The sequence below is a fragment of the Pan paniscus genome, chromosome 10 (assembly GCF_029289425.2).
Source record: "Pan paniscus chromosome 10, NHGRI_mPanPan1-v2.0_pri, whole genome shotgun sequence".
Taxonomy (NCBI): Eukaryota; Metazoa; Chordata; class Mammalia; order Primates; family Hominidae; genus Pan; species Pan paniscus.
Window position 1 is genome coordinate 5,616,454 of NC_073259.2, and position 15,359 is coordinate 5,631,812.

The 15,359-nt window shown below is 54.4% G+C and overlaps 1 protein-coding gene and 1 long non-coding RNA gene across 7 annotated transcripts in view; one reads left to right on the forward strand and one right to left on the reverse strand.

Annotated features, from left to right (window-relative positions):
- IQSEC3 (IQ motif and Sec7 domain ArfGEF 3) overlaps positions 1-15,359 on the forward strand; it is a 107,547-nt gene that overhangs the window by 63,445 nt on the left and 28,743 nt on the right. For all 6 annotated transcript variants that reach the window (XM_034935057.3, XM_034935059.3, XM_034935063.3 and 3 more), the window contains exons 4-5: positions 1,580-2,667; positions 4,431-4,592. In XM_034935057.3, the coding sequence (XP_034790948.1) occupies positions 1,580-2,667; positions 4,431-4,592 (1,250 nt within the window). The remainder of the gene's footprint in view (positions 1-1,579; positions 2,668-4,430; positions 4,593-15,359) is intronic.
- LOC130540642 (uncharacterized) lies at positions 402-13,937 on the reverse strand. The gene is made up of 10 exons (XR_008954632.2): positions 12,977-13,937; positions 8,205-8,465; positions 6,545-6,714; positions 4,641-5,939; positions 4,219-4,551; positions 3,955-4,110; positions 3,548-3,678; positions 1,864-1,957; positions 1,613-1,765; positions 402-935 (listed from the first exon to the last, which is right to left on the reverse strand). It is a non-coding gene; the product is annotated as an uncharacterized LOC130540642 (long non-coding RNA).

Here is a 15,359-nt window from a genome sequence, read left to right on the forward strand (position 1 = left end):
ACGTCCCTGTTCTTGCCTTGAGTCGCTCATCTCAGCGCACCCATCCCGATTCTTCATTCATTCGGGAAGGACACCACGTGTAAGTGGCATGTCTGGTTGTGAATAGGAAACACTCACACTTCCCAAACTTCTCTGAGGGCTGATCAGAGTCTAGGATGCCACCATTTAAGCCCATCACCTTCACACAGGCCTTGTCCCTTATTTAAAGGCAGAAGCCTCTGGGGGCATGGCTGTCATACCTCCCCAGTCCTTTCCTGAGAAGTTTCCATAGGGAGGAAAAGTGAGAGCATAGCAACCTGAGAGGAGAAAACCCACGGACAGGAGGACAGAGCCAAGAGGAGGCACGCTGGCCCCCTGACAGAAGTTTTCCTGGGATCAGATCTGCCCAGGTGAGGCGCCATGCCCCCGAGCCCACCCCACCCAGCCCTGCCCTGGTTGGACAGCTCCCACCGTAAGAGCAGAGGTGACTCAAATTGGGGAACTCTTGGTAATGGTGGCCTGGAGGGACCCCCATTCTTGAGACACCCACTCAACTTTTTAGCAAATCCACGTTTACTGAGCAGCTAACTATGTACTGGGAACACACAGATGGTCCAACCCCAATCCCGACCCTTCTGATGTTCCCAGGGAAAGGAGCCACCCCAACACAGAGACGTGGTTGCTGGGGAGGAGCAGGGAAGCACGAGGAGCTGTGAGGGTTTTTAGCATTTCTGTTTTTCATTGTTTATTGTTTTAAAGTGTGCAGAAAAGTAGAAACGACAGTGTTATAAACTCCCCCGTAGCTATCATCCAGCTGTAACCATTTTATTAATATTTATTAATATTAATATTGTGTCATCTAACTCTTCTACATTTTTTGACAGAATATTTTAACACAACTTCAAGATATCATGCATTTTACCCATAAGTACTTCTGTATGCATCTCTGACATGAACTTAAAAAAAAAAAAAAGAAGAAAAGAAAAGAAAAAAAGTAAAAAACAGAGACAAGGTCTCACTGTTTTGCCCAGGCTGGAGTGCTGTGGTACAATCACAGCTCACTGTAACCTCCAACTCCTTGGGCTCAAGCAGTCCTCCCGCCCCAGCCTTCCCGGCAGCTGAGGACCACAGGCGTGCGCGCACCAGGACACCCAGTTAATTTTTTTTTTTTTTTCAAGAGAGAGACAAGGTCTAGCTATGTTGCCCAGCCTGGTCTCCAACTCCTGAGCTCAAGCAATCTTCTTCCTTAGCCTCCCAAGATGCTAGGACTGCAGGCCTGAGCTAATGCGCCCGGCCATGGACATGTTGTAACACCCGCCACAGCAGCAATATCTGAACGCCATATGCAGCACCTCCCTCCTGGCCCTTGAGACATCACTAGTCCCCAGAACGGACCCCTCCGTCCTACACCTCTAGGAGTCTTGCCATGTGGCCATGACGTTCTAGGCGGTGCAGACTTTAGCTGCCCAGGAGCGCCCCCCCCGCCCCCGTCCATTCCTGGGCCCCACCCGAGTTTGGCCGGGTGACTCCACCAGTCCTCAGAAGGGCTGACCGCCCTTCCCCTCTGAGCCCTTCCTCCTCTCTGTCCTCGTCCTTGCAGATTGAAATGCTAGAACACAAGTACGGGGGTCACCTGGTGTCCCGGCGCGCCGCTTGCACCATCCAAACCGCCTTCCGCCAATACCAGCTCAGCAAGAACTTCGAGAAAATCCGCAACTCGCTTCTGGAGAGCCGCCTGCCACGGCGGATCTCCCTGCGCAAGGTGCGGTCACCCACGGCCGAGAGCCTGGCGGCCGAGAAAGCGCTCATGGAGGGCTACGGCCTCCTGGGGCTGCCGCTGGTGCGCTCGCCCTCCCTGCCGCCCACCTTCGCAGGCACCCTCACCGAGCTGGAGGACTCCTTCACCGAGCAGGTGCAATCCCTGGCCAAGTCCATCGACGACGCGCTCAGCACGTGGAGCCTCAAGACCATGTGCTCCCTGCAGGAGAGTGGCGCTTACCAGCTCCACCAGGCCCTGCAGGCGGCCGCGGGGCCCCCAGGCCTGGAGGCCGAGGGGCGGGAGCCGGAGAGCGCAGGCCCCGGGCCCGGGGATGACGCCGCGGAGACCCCCGGCCTGCCCCCGGCCCACAGCGGGACCCTCATGATGGCTTTCCGGGACGTCACGGTGCAGATCGCCAACCAGAACATATCCGTCTCCTCCTCCACGGCTCTGTCGGTGGCCAACTGCCTGGGCGCTCAGACGGTCCAGGCCCCCGCAGAGCCCGCGGCGGGCAAGGCCGAGCAGGGCGAGACCTCTGGGCGGGAGGCCCCGGAAGCCCCCGCTGTGGGCCGGGAGGACGCGTCAGCCGAGGACTCATGCGCAGCGGCTGGGGCTAGTGGGGCGGCGGATGAGGCCACAGCCCCCAAAACAGAGGAGGAAGAGGAGGAGGAGGAGACGGCGGAGGTGGGGAGAGGGGCCGAGGCCGAGGCAGGCGACGTGGAGCAGCTGAGCAGCAGCAGCACGTCCACCAAGTCCGCCAAGTCAGGCTCGGAGGCGTCGGCCTCCGCCTCCAAGGACGCCCTGCAGGCCATGATCCTGAGCCTGCCGCGCTACCACTGCGAGAACCCAGCCAGCTGCAAGTCGCCCACGCTGTCCACCGACACGCTGCGCAAGCGGCTCTACCGCATCGGCCTCAACCTCTTCAACATGTAAGTCAGCCCTGGCCCCCAGCCCGGAGTCCTGGGCGTCCTGGGAGGGAGGGAAGGAGGAGGGCACCTTCCCTCCACCAAGCAGGGCGCCAGGTAACTTCCCACGTCATGCCAGGGTCCTCCAGGCGCATCTGCGCCGTGCCTGCTCCCTGAGGTCATGTTTAGGAAGTACATATTTTATTTTAATCATCCTGAGTTTATTTTAAGAAAGATTAAAGGAAAAAAATAACACATCAAACACATGCTTTCACAACTGTTACAGCTTAAGATGAAGCTAGGGTTTGAAAAGTAAGAGAATGTAAAAGAAAAGACAGTATTAAGTAAATAACAGTCCAGGCCGTTTGAGGATTACGCAGCAATCATTCGGGTGGATATGAAGCCAGGGAAAACGCATTAGCTCCCAGGGTTGGTGAAATGCGAGGCTGGGTGGGGGAGGGAGGAGAGGCGCCTCGTAAAGAATGCCGGCTGAGAGCAGGAGAGGGGAGGGCTACGAGGAAGACAGAGTGTGAAGCAGGCAGAGGCACAGGAGAAAGAGAACAGGGGAGAAATGACCGACCGCCATAGCTCAGAGACCCCAGCGAGACCGGGACTGGTCCTGCACCGAATGTATACAGCCAGTCCCAAGCAGAGGAAAGGAAGCACACCTGCCCCTCCCATGGAAATGTCAGGCCAGGAGGCAGGCACTCGCCTCCATCCTCCACTCGCCCCTTCATAACCCTGCGCCAAGAGCACATCTCCCCGGCCCTAATGCATGTTCATTCGTTCATTCGGCTGTTATTTATTGGGTGCCAGGCACTGTGACCACAGAGGTGAGAAGGACACATCCCCTGGCCTCAAGAGGCTTCTATTCTAGGGGAAGTAGCTACTGTTCATAGCTCACCTTACATAAAGCATCTGTAATCTTCCAGCAGTATCTACACAGAGGTATTACCATGCTGTTTTACAGAAAAGAAGCCGGCTCACACCAGTAAGGCGAAATGCACACGATGAAATAGCTAGTACTCGGCAGACCTAGGGGAAGGCGGATCTGACTCTGAACCACCCCCACTTCTGCAGTGTCTCTTCTGCATGCACATGAAAACTCACACAGACACTCATCTGCCCCAAGACAGGAATTCTTAAACTATCCATAGTGAAGAACCAGTTTTGTTCCCCCATACCCTTCTGAAAATACATTGTGGGCTAATACTTTTGTAAAATACAATAAAAATGAGGTGCTAGAAAAACAATCACATGCCTGGCTGTCCCGGAAAATGTCGAAATGCTATGGGAGGTTCTCAGTCCTACCTTGTGTTTCTGTACTTATCTCCTCCCGGACCTGTGAGAAACAGCTCAGGGAGCAGCATGGCTTCAAAGCTTGCAAAGGGAAGAGGTGGTGTGGCGGAGGTCTCACCTCGGTTTCTCCCACCCTCTCTCCAGGGTTGGGGCGTCTGCGGTGGGGACCTGCATATTGACAACAGGATATGGGTAGGGGGAAGGGCAGGACTGGGGTAAGACCCAGGAGGCAGGGACAGAGAAGGGTACTTCTCCTCCATCTGCTCTGGAATTCACTTTGTTTGCAGATCTCCCCTGTCCTCCTTCTGGTCACACACCATCCTCTGCGTGAGGACATTCAGTGGGTTGAGGCTCTGGTGAGAGAAGCTTCAATGGGGAACTGGATTTCCAAGAACCTCTGGGTACTTCTATGGGTGGAAGACAGGCAGGAAAGGGTCATGGATGGCTTCAGCTCACTCTCTACTGCTTCTCCCCACCCCCACCTCCAGAAACCCGGACAAGGGCATCCAGTTCCTGATCTCACGCGGCTTCATCCCTGACACCCCCATCGGTGTGGCCCATTTCCTCCTCCAGCGAAAGGGCCTCAGCCGCCAGATGATTGGAGAGTTCCTGGGCAACAGCAAGAAGCAGTTCAACCGCGACGTGCTGGAGTGAGTACCCCACACTCCGGGCTTTCCCCACTCCTTCCCACACCCCACCTGCCCGGGTTCTCTCTGAGCTCCTTGGTGAAATCCTCGCTCCAGTTCTAACAGCTTCCAGCTTCCAGATTGTCCACAGGAACCAGAATCCCCTCTTTAGCCCATCACCCCAGTGGGCCGGAGCCCTGTCTCCCGTCAAGAGTCATTGATTGAGTTCGCCCCAGGCCAGGCTTCGTTTGAGGCAGCAGGGATACAGAAATGGTCCAAAGAGACAAAAAGCCCTTTCTGCCTGTCACTCTCCAGGGCAAGAGAAACCAGGAAAAGGAAAGGGCTTGTGTCAGCACTGGGGTTCATCTCTGCCTGGTGAAGAGCCCCTCAGCCCCCCTCCCCCAGGACCCTCCCATTCTCCAAGGTTCATTTTCATATCGCTGGAGGCAAAAATGTGAGACAGAAAAAAGAAGGGGTTAAACTGAGGGTTTTAGAGCAAGAAAATACTACAATTCCATAAAGATAAATCTACCAACAAAATCATGACCAAAGAAAAATTGTTTCTTTAAAACCAAAGAAAATGGTTTTAAAGTCCAGTAGCAGGGTGGGGACCCCCAGGGGGCTGCCTTTGCCCCCGCTCAGCCTTGATAGTGTGGACAGGCAAGAGTCTCTTCACACTCACGCCTTGTCCAGAATGGCAGGGCGGGGCTGGCGCTCCTCTGAGGCTGAGGGGCCTTGCAGCTACTCCTTCCCTGGGACATCGGCTCCAGCCCCTGCCATGCCCCCGTGCTCTTTCTGGCTTCCACTGGTCCCCTAGGTTGGCCTCCTTCTTGAAGGTCTCCATTCTTCAGGGACCCTCCCTCATTTCTCTCCCCTCTTTCTCCTTGGGGACAGTCAGCAGAAGTGTCTCCCCGGAGGCCCTGGGAAGAGCTCTCCCTTTCATCCTCGCTCCTGGAGCAGCAAGGGACTGCCATAGAGGGTTTGGACGCTGGGGGAGTCACCCACCCAGTGGTCAGCTTCCCTGGAGTGGGAGCTTGGAGATTTCGCTTCTATTTATGGAGCCGTCTTGGTGCTGTGTGCCCATGTTGAGAAGCCCCTGTCCTCTGGGCCTGCGTTTCCATGCCTGCAGAGTGGTGCTGGGTTGTGAGGGCTGGACCCATTGCCCTCTGAAATCCCTGTCGCATTTCTAAATCCACTGACGTGGTGGTTTTCTGACTGAGTTCAATGAGTGAGGGCTGGGGTCCGCACAGGTACCTTGAAATCCCTGCACAGCCCTCAGCTGGGCAGAACTGAGTTCCTGTCCCTGACTCTTGGTGGCTTTTGACAATTTATCATCCCTCCTGGAGCTGCTGGTGGAGACGCTCTGTGGACCTCAAAGAGGAAAGAGAGACAATGCTAGGCAGCGTCTCCCTCTCACCTCCTTTCTCTTCTCCCTCCGGCTTCCCTTCCCTTCCCCAGCACTGCTGTGGGGGCCCATGGAGGTGCTACTGGGATCCAGGATACGTCTAGGTTGCAGAAGGGGAGAGATGGCATTTCCTCACGCCCTTCCTTTTCTGTGTCCCCTAGTTGGCTCATCTCTCTGGCTTTCCTGCACTGTTGTCCCAGTCCATCCCTTCCCAAGCCAGGGTGAGGTGCTGGCCCCGTAGCCCCAGGCACCCCTGCTGTCTCTCTGCTCTGGGGGCAGGAGTGACTCTGCTTCACCCACAGGCCCTGACTGTTGTCTGTTTTCTTCTGTCTTTCCCAGTCTCCATGTGGCCTGCGCCCTAAATTCTAACCTGCAAGGCCCACATTGATCTGGAGTGCTGGGAACACAGCGTTTTCCTGCAGCCCAGGTGGTGCTGAGTCGCACAATGGAAACTAATTGCCCTCTTCCCTGGGAGGCTGGGTGTATGGGCTGTGGGCTGGAGGCTTGGAGCAGTGGCTGCGAGCCTGTGCTGAGGAGGGGAGCTGGGCTGGGGGCTGGGGGCTGGGCTAACCTTAGGCAGGGATCAGGCTTGGGATGGGTAGGGGCCAGACTCCCGCTTGGTACACTCTTCCAGTGAGAAGAGGCAGTGTGGTGAGATAGGAGAAATAGCTGGACCCGGGCTCTGCTCCTCTGTGCTGTGTGGCTTTGGCAAGACACCTCTCTGGGCCTCGGTGTCCTCATCTGTAAAATGAGAGGGCTGGGCAATGTGATTGCAAAAGTTTCTCCAAGTCCTGAGAATCTACCGCCTTTCCCATCTCTTAGTGCATTGGTAGCACTGCCCTAAACACTGGGGCATGATTTGTCATCCTGCCAGAGCAGCCCACAGGCCCCAGGGCCGTGCTGGAGTGCCAGAGTTCATGCAGGGCAGTGCTGGGGTGCCAGAGTTCATGCAGGGCAGTGCTGGGGTGCCAGGGTTCATGCAGGGCAGTGCTGGGGTGCCAGGGTTCATGCAGGGCAGTGCTGGGGTGCCAGGGTTCATGCAGGGCAGTGCTGGGGTGCCAGAATTCATGCAGGGCAGTGCTGGGGTGCCAGGGTTCATGCAGGGCAGTGCTGGGGTGCCAGGGTTCATGCAGGGCAGTGCTGGGGTGCCAGGGTTCATGCAGGGCCGTGCTGGGGTGCCAGGGTTCATGCAGGGCAGTGCTGGGGTGCCAGGGTTCATGCAGGGCAGTGCTGGGGTGCCAGGGTTCATGCAGGGCAGTGCTGGGGTGCCAGGGTTCATGCAGGGCAGTGCTGGGGTGCCAGGGTTCATGCAGGGCAGTGCTGGGGTGCCAGGGTTCATGCAGGGCAGTGCTGGGGTGCCAGGGTTCATGCAGGGCAGTGCTGGGGTGCCAGGGTTCATGCAGGGCAGTGCTGGGGTGCCAGGGTTCATGCAGGGCAGTGCTGGGGTGCCAGGGTTCATGCAGGGCAGTGCTGGGGTGCCAGGGTTCATGCAGGGCAGTGCTGGGGTGCCAGGGTTCATGCAGGGCAGTGCTGGGGTGCCAGGGTTCATGCAGGGCCGTGCTGGGGTGCCAGGGTTCATGCAGGGCAGTGCTGGGGTGCCAGGGTTCATGCAGGGCAGTGCTGGGGTGCCAGGGTTCATGCAGGGCAGTGCTGGGATGCCAGGGTTCATGGGGGAATGAGTTGGCCATTTGTTATTCATTCAACAAACATTGAGCACTTATTTATTGTGTGTTGAGAATGGGGCCACGCTGGGCACCCATGTGTGTGTGTGTGTGTGTGTGTGTGTGTGAAGAGGCATGGCTCACAGTCTCAGGGAACGTACAGACCCAGGTGTGGATGGGGAGAGGTGAGAAGCAGGAGCATGGAAAGAGAGTGAGAAGAGCAAGGGGCCTCCAGCCGGAACCCTGGCTTGGGCAAGGTTGAGTGCAGAGCTAAGCCCTGATATGCCCTGGTGAAACCCGCAATCCCTCATGCTTGATTGTGTAGCCCTGCAGGCCTGGCATGCTGACTCAGCGCCACAGAAAGGAGCCCCTCCCTGAAGTCCATAGGTCACTGACTGCCTTGCTTTTCTCCGAGGTGGAGAGGGCCCTGTCCTGCAAAGGGCAGGGAGAAGATGGAGAAGCAGAAAGTGGCAGGCACTAGCAGGGGAGGGGGGCGCTGGAGTCTTTGCATTTCCCTGCCACTCTGACTGTGTCTTCCTTACTCCCGCCGGAGAAAACACACACACTAACCGAGTCGCCAGGTGCCATTTTGCCCAGGCCTGGAAGGCTTCATTGGGATTCTATACGGCTCCCCTGCCCCCGCCTGGTGACATTTAGCAAGTGGCATTCATTCTGTACAAAGCTGTTTGCCGAATAAAAGGATATAAATCACCCATCCCCTTGGAGACTAAAACAGCCCAAACCACAGCACTCTCCCAAGAAGCAGCCGATGAGGAAGAGCCGATGAGAAAGCCTCTGAGAGGGGAAGGGTGTGCTTCCCAACTGTCAGGCCTGTGCGGAAAGGAAGAGGAGGGAGAGAGCAGCTGCCACCTCGGCTGCTGGTCTGAGTCTGAGCATCATGAATGCTGTGACATTTGCTTTCAGAATTCGGCCCTCAGCGCTCTTGGAAGCTGACATCTCCATCCTTTTGTATCTTATTTTCACAGAAGACACATTCCAAGAAGGAATGTATTCTTACCAGGCCTTATCAAATGACAATAATAGAAGGCATTCTGAGCTCAAAGAGCCACACCCATTCCAGTGTTTACCTGCAAAGGTTTCGCTTTTGGTTTTTTTGAGACAGAGTCTTGCTCTGTTGCCTGGAGTGCGGTGGTGCAACCATGCCTCACTGCAGCCTTAAATTCCCAGGCTCAAGAGAACCCCTCACCTCAGCCTCCTGAAGAGCTGGCACCGCTGGCATGTGCCACCACACCTGGCTAATTGTTAAATATTTTTGCAGCGATGGGGGTCTCACTGTGTTGCCCAGCTGGTCTCAAACTCCTGGCCTCACACAGTGCTCCCACCTCAGCCTCCCAAAATGTTGGAATTACAGGCATGAATCACTAGGCCCAGCCTGTTTGTTTTTAGAGAAGAAATCAGCCTCAGTTTCCTCATTAGTAAAATGCTGGTAAGAGTACCTGTCTCATATGAATCAAACGTTTTCAAGGTACATGAAGTGCCTGATGCTTAGTAAGTTATCTGTAAACGTGAGCTCTTTCTTTTCTTTTTCTATTAGAGACAGGATCTCTCTTTGTCACCAGGGCTACTGGGCAGTGGCTTGATCAAAGCTCGCTGCAACTTGAACTCCCGGGCCCAAGTGCTCCTCCTGCCTCGGCCTCCTGAGTAGCTGGGACTACAGGCTAAATGTTAGCTATTTCATTATTATCTCTCCTACTTAAAAGCACGGACATTAGAACCCCCCACTCCCCGCCATCCCATTCCCCGCGCACAAGGAAACCTCCTCAAACATGACTCAAACTCAGGTCTACTAGGCAGACAACGAGAACTTGCTGGAACTTGCTGGGCTTTGCTGGGAAGGGGGTTGGCTCAATCTGGGGAGCATCCTGCAGCCTGAGGAAGCCCGGTCCAGAAGCTGAGAGTCACGCGGCGGCAGGCCAGCGGCAGGAGCCAGACAGCAGCCAGGGCTAGGGTCCTCTGGGGCTGGAAGCCTCTCCCTCTCGGTTTTCACATGGCTGGGGAATTTGGCTCTGCTCTATTTCCTTTCTGAAATGTTCGCTTCAGCAGGTTTGAAGGCCAGCGGATGGGGAACGTTCCATGCTGGCTGTGAGCGGCCTCTTTCTGGCCTGGCTGATTTTTTCCGGTGTGAATCCCATGCACATGGAGAGCATTGGTGTCTACCATCTCCATGAAATGCAGGAAGGCAGCTTCTGGGTTGAGCTGCCGGAAGAAAGCTTCCTGGGTGTTCCTTCCCTCCACTGCGTCTGCTCCATCCTTTGTTAAATTCCAAGACATATCAGGGTTTGTCGTTTGGGTCAGATTTCATTATTTTATTTCCATGGAAATATGTTGGCCAGAGTATAACAGATTTGTTCTTCTTAGAGGACGTTTAGAAATGAAGACAGATTGTCTGTCAAATTCAACAGTCTGGAAGGCTCTGGCCTTTCATTGCTAGGAAGAAATCATTTGAGAATGTCCTGCCCACATTGCTGTGTATAATCTCAGTTACCTTATTCCTGAGGAATTCCCATGAGGAAGGGGAGAGCAGGCTGGGGCCCAGGCAGACCTTATGTGTCTGGAGGAGATAAAAAGAGGCCCAGGCAGGGATTGTGGCTCACACCTGTGGTCGCAGCACTTTGGGAGGCCAAGGCATCAGAATCACTTGAACCTAGGAGGTTAGGGCTACTGTGAGCTCTTAGGGCACCACTGCACTCCAGCCTGGGCAAAAGAGACCTCATCTCTACAAAAAAAATTTTTTTAAGTAGCCAGGTGTGGTGGCGGGCACCTGTGGTCCCAGCTACTCGGGAGGCCAAGGCAGGGGAATCACTTGAGCCCAGGAGATGGAAACTGCAGTGAGTTGTGACTGTGCCACTGCACTCTAGCCTGGAAGCCTGGACAACAGAGTGGGAGCCTGTCTCAAAAAAGAAGAAAGAAAGAGAGAAAGAGAGAGAGAGAGGAGAGTGGGAGGAAGGGAAGAAGGGAGGGAGGGGGAAGGAAGGAAGAGAGAGATAGATAGAGAGAGACAGGGACCCAGTGCAGGCAGGCAGGAATAGAAGAGTTAGGGTCATTTCCACTGCTTTGGAAACGGTACACTGCCAGCACCAGAAGGCTGGAAGGAGAACATCTTCAAAAGTGGTGTCTTTGGGGTTATGGCCTTGACCCTTCACCTCTCCACTCTCTCCTGCCCCACTCCCACCACAGATAGACAAGGGATTCTCCTGAACAGTCAACAGTTGTGAGAGTTTAAGACCTACTTACTTCTGTAGCTGGAGACCTTGGGACCTTCAGTCCAGGATTGAGACTCCCTTTGGCTTTGTCACTTTGGCATATAAATTGGACTTTTATATAAAAATGGACCTACATGCCACCCAGTCCTCCCCTGACTACTCAGGCCTTTGCTCTGGAGGAGTCAGTCTCCTCTGTGTGATAGCTGTGGCTGCAACAGGCCACTCCGATGTGGGCCTTCTAGAAGGGTCTTCTGGGGTGTCACTGTCTCCAGGGCAGGGCTGTCATATCTCCAGGAGGGCCGTTTGTGACCAAGCAGGCCGTGAAATATTATGCCAGCTCACACAGATCAGCATGTGCTGTGTGCCACAAGTGCTGTTCTGAGAGGCTTACATGCAAAACTCGTTCCATCTTCACAGCGACTCTGGGAGGGACGTGCTGCTAATCTGTACCCAATGAAGGCACTGAGGAACAGAGAGGTTGGGGAGCTTGCCCACAGTCACAGAGCTGATCAGTGGCTGAGGTCTGAAGCCAGGCACAATGACTCATCACCTGAGCCCTTAACCCTGCAGCATCCAGCCTCCGTGCGCTTTCCAAGACCCCTGTGGTCTGGTTGCTTTCACAGTCCTTGTCAGTCCCCCATCATGAATCATGACACTGAAGACCCCTTAGACAATCAGCTGGTCCAGCCCTCTCATTTTACCCCGGCAGAAACTGAGGCCCTGGGGAAAAGAAATGACTAGTCTCCTGGCCAGCGGCAGAGAAATTGAACAAAATCAGGTACTCTCCCACCTCTTACCTTGGCGTTATTTGCTATGCCCCGATCCTTTCAATTTGGGAAGAAAGCGCAGCTGAGAAACTGATTCGTAAGTCTCAAGAGGTCTGAGCCAGATTTAGCTTCCTCTCTCTGGTGCATGTATATCTTAAAGGGCCGACGGATGGCTGTCTAATGATACAATTCCAGGCAGAATTAGTCGGTGGGGCAGGGAGGGGCCCTGTCCACTGACAGGAGGGTCAGCCCACACCTAATGAAAATGATCATGTATTAAGCCCTGTTGTATACCAGGAACTTCACACCCACTGCCTCCTTTAACACTCATAACAGCCCTGCCCAGTAGATGTTCTCAGTGTTGTCTCCATTCTCAAGGTGAGGAAATGAGCCACCAAGAGGCTCCATGACTTGAAGTAACAGCTCCACGGCCTTTTCTTAATCCACCCACTGTTATTGGCATAGAGCAGTGCTTCCAAAAGGTGGTCCCTGGACCAGCAGCGTCAGCTTCACCTGGAAGCTTGTTAGCAATGCAAACTCTCAGTTCCCGCTCCAGGCCCACTGAATCAGACTCTGCGGCTCGGGGCCCAGCAATCCGTGCACTAATAAACCCGCCAGGCAATTCCAATGCATCACTCAGTTTGAGACCCACCAGCAAACAGGGATGCTGCCGAGCCCAGCAAAAGAAAAATCAGCTCAGGGCTTCTAAATTGTAAGGGTAGTTTGAACTTAGTTCTTTTGGTACCTGAGTCTCAAGGTGTGAGTGGCAGCCAGCCCTACCCAGGCCCCCTCAAAAGAGAGTTTCTTCATCCTCATGACATCACCAGGAACACTGGCAGGTCCTGCATCAGCTTCCTTCTCTTCTATTTTCTTAGCCGCGTCGCACTTTGCCAAAACGCCTTGACCTTTGTTGAGCATGTTATGAATTCTGACAAACAAAATAACTCTCTGGAGGATGGGGATCTTTTTAATTGAATTGTAGAAGCCAACAACTGCCAAATAAAGCCAGGGTTTCTACATTCCGTGGCAATAGGTGGTTTAGCTTTCCTTCCTAATCCTGAAACCTGGGCTTAGTCTCAGCCAGGAGCACGAGCTAGGGCTTCACCTTCCAGATCTTCGCCGTCTCTTCCAGCCAATTAAAAATCCCTGCTGCTACCATTACCTATTTTCAGCTCCCAACCAGTTCCTTTGTCTGCCAGACACTGTCTTGCTATCATTAAAAAAAAAAAAGAAGGTTGAGATGATGAAATTCATTTTGATCACAGGCGTGTAGGACGCTTCATTTCCCTGCAACACAAACTGATTCCACGCACAGATCAATGTTAACAAGCAATTTTATGCAAGATTGTACCTGTTTCTTCAGAGGCAGGGAACATACATCCTTTTTCCCCAACGCTTGTGAGGTATTTGCTGCAGACCCTGCAGAAGCTCACAGGAAAGAGGGGGAGGCCTGAGCAAAACCGGTACCACTCATGATCCACACGCCCGTCAGCGGCACCTCCTGAGACAGGTCCAGTCATGCCTGGCTGGAAGCGGTCTAATCGGTGCCCATTGCTCTAGTTCTCAGCACTCACTCACTTGCATGTGCAGTGGGAGGAAGGGGGGCCTATGCCCTCCACACTGCCTCACTGCCTGGAGTCTGGAAGCCTCGGGGCCATTTGCAAGTCCATCACAGGTCTCGGTGTCAGCTCCGGATAATCTTGGCAGCAAAGCAGGCTGAGTAATCCTGGGCCGTTGGGTAGAACTTCCAAAGGCACAGGCCACTGAGGCTCCTTCTCCAGCTGCCGGCATGCAGTCATTCCTGGTCATCTCTCACTCACTCATTCATTCATCCCACAAAACAGTGATTGGGTGCCCATACGCCAGGGAGGCAGAGATTAAAAGAACTGCCCTATCTTGAAGGAGCCCGTAGCCTCGTGGGGAAGACAGGCAGGCAAATGTTATGACACAGGGAGATAAACGCAATGGTCGACAGAAGGTGGGTTCCGGGGACAACGGAGGTCAGGGAAGACTCCTAGAGAGGATGAGAGCTAAACAGAGACCTGCAGGGTTGGGGCTGGGCAGCAGGAAGAAATAACAGCATGCACCAAAGTGGGGGCGTGAGAGCCAGGCTGCAGGGGGGGACCACGCTGGGGAAGCGGCGAGAGAAGCTGGAAGCAGACAGGGCATCTTTGCTTTGCTGAGAAACTTGGGTTTCACACTAGGGATGTGGGGAGCCCTGGGAGAAATGTGAGCAGGGACATGAGCTATGGTGCCAAGTTAGCAGCCTAGAAGGATGGCTCTGAAGATGGTTTGGAGGCAGGGAGACTGGTGAGAAGGCTACTGCTGTTAACAGCCACGATGAGAAAGGATGAAGCCCTAAACTGCGGCTGTGGGCATGGGGAGGGGAGAAGTTGGCAGAGCCCAGGGCCGTGGAGAAGCAGCAGGGCCATGGCCCACGTGGGAGGGAGCCAGGCAGCCAGCGCACAGCCAGTGGTCTCCGAGCTGATGAGAATTCAGAATACGCGTGTGCTTCAGGCCCCCTGTGTTGGTGCTCCATCTACCAAATAAACACGTACAGATTTTCCGTTTCAGGGGCAGGGAGATGCTGGATTCAGGGACATTTCATCTGAAGAATCTATCAAACTAGACATTGTCAAATATTTACTCAAGCAAGTTAGACTGTTAGCTAGCTAGAGCCACTGGAATGGGGGCAGCCACTAGCATGGGGGCAGCCACCTGGACAGTGGTTGTTGAGAGGGGGATAGGGCCCAGTTTCAGGTTAGTGAGGAGGGGCAGCTGCAATGGATGAGGGGTTCCTCCAGAGGAAAGAGTCCACCTGGGGAGGGAGGGTGATGGAAGCCAAGAAGACGGTGTTTCCAGAAGGGAGCAATTAACCATGTCGATGCTGCCAAGGGGCTGGGATGAGGACAAAGATAGGCCATTGGATTTGGCCACATAGCAACCAGCAGTGGCGGTGACAAGAGAAGTGTTAATGGTGCCTGGGGTTGGATGCTTGAGTGGAGCAGGTTGAAGAGTGAATGGAGAAGAGGAAGTGGAGGCAGCAAAGAGGAGAGAAGAGAGGCAGTGTCTAGAGAGCAACGAGGGCTCAAGGCAGGGTTCTGATTTGTAAGATGAAAAAGACAAGCACTTTGGTGCTCCTGAGGATGATTCAGTAGAGGGGAGGCGTGGTAGCTATCTGAAAGAACACCTCAAACTTCGTGTGCTCCAAGATGGAGACTCCGTCTCTCCTCCAGCGTGTGTCTGCACCATGATACACTCACACTAGAGAACGGTACCTCCAGGCCCCTGGGTGCTCCTGAGATGATTCAGTAGAGGGGAGGCACGGTAGCTATCTGAAAGAACACCTCAAACTTCGTGTGCCCCAAGATGGAGACTCCGTCTCTCCTCCAGCGTGTGTCTGCACCATGATACACTCACACTAGAGAATGGTACCTCCAGGCCCCTGGGTTCTCCTGAGATGATTCAGTAGAGGGGAGGCACGGTAGCTATCTGAAAGAACACCTCAAACTTCGTGTGCCCCAAGATGGAGACTCCGTCTCTCCTCCAGCGTGTGTCTGCACCATGATACACTCACACTAGAGAACGGTACCTCCAGGCCCCTGGGTTCTCCTGAGATGATTCAGTAGAGGGTAGGCATGGTAGCTATCTGAAAGAACACCTCAAACTTCGTGTGCCCCAAGATGGAGACTCCGTCTCTCCTCCAGCGTGTGTCTGTACCATGATACACTCAC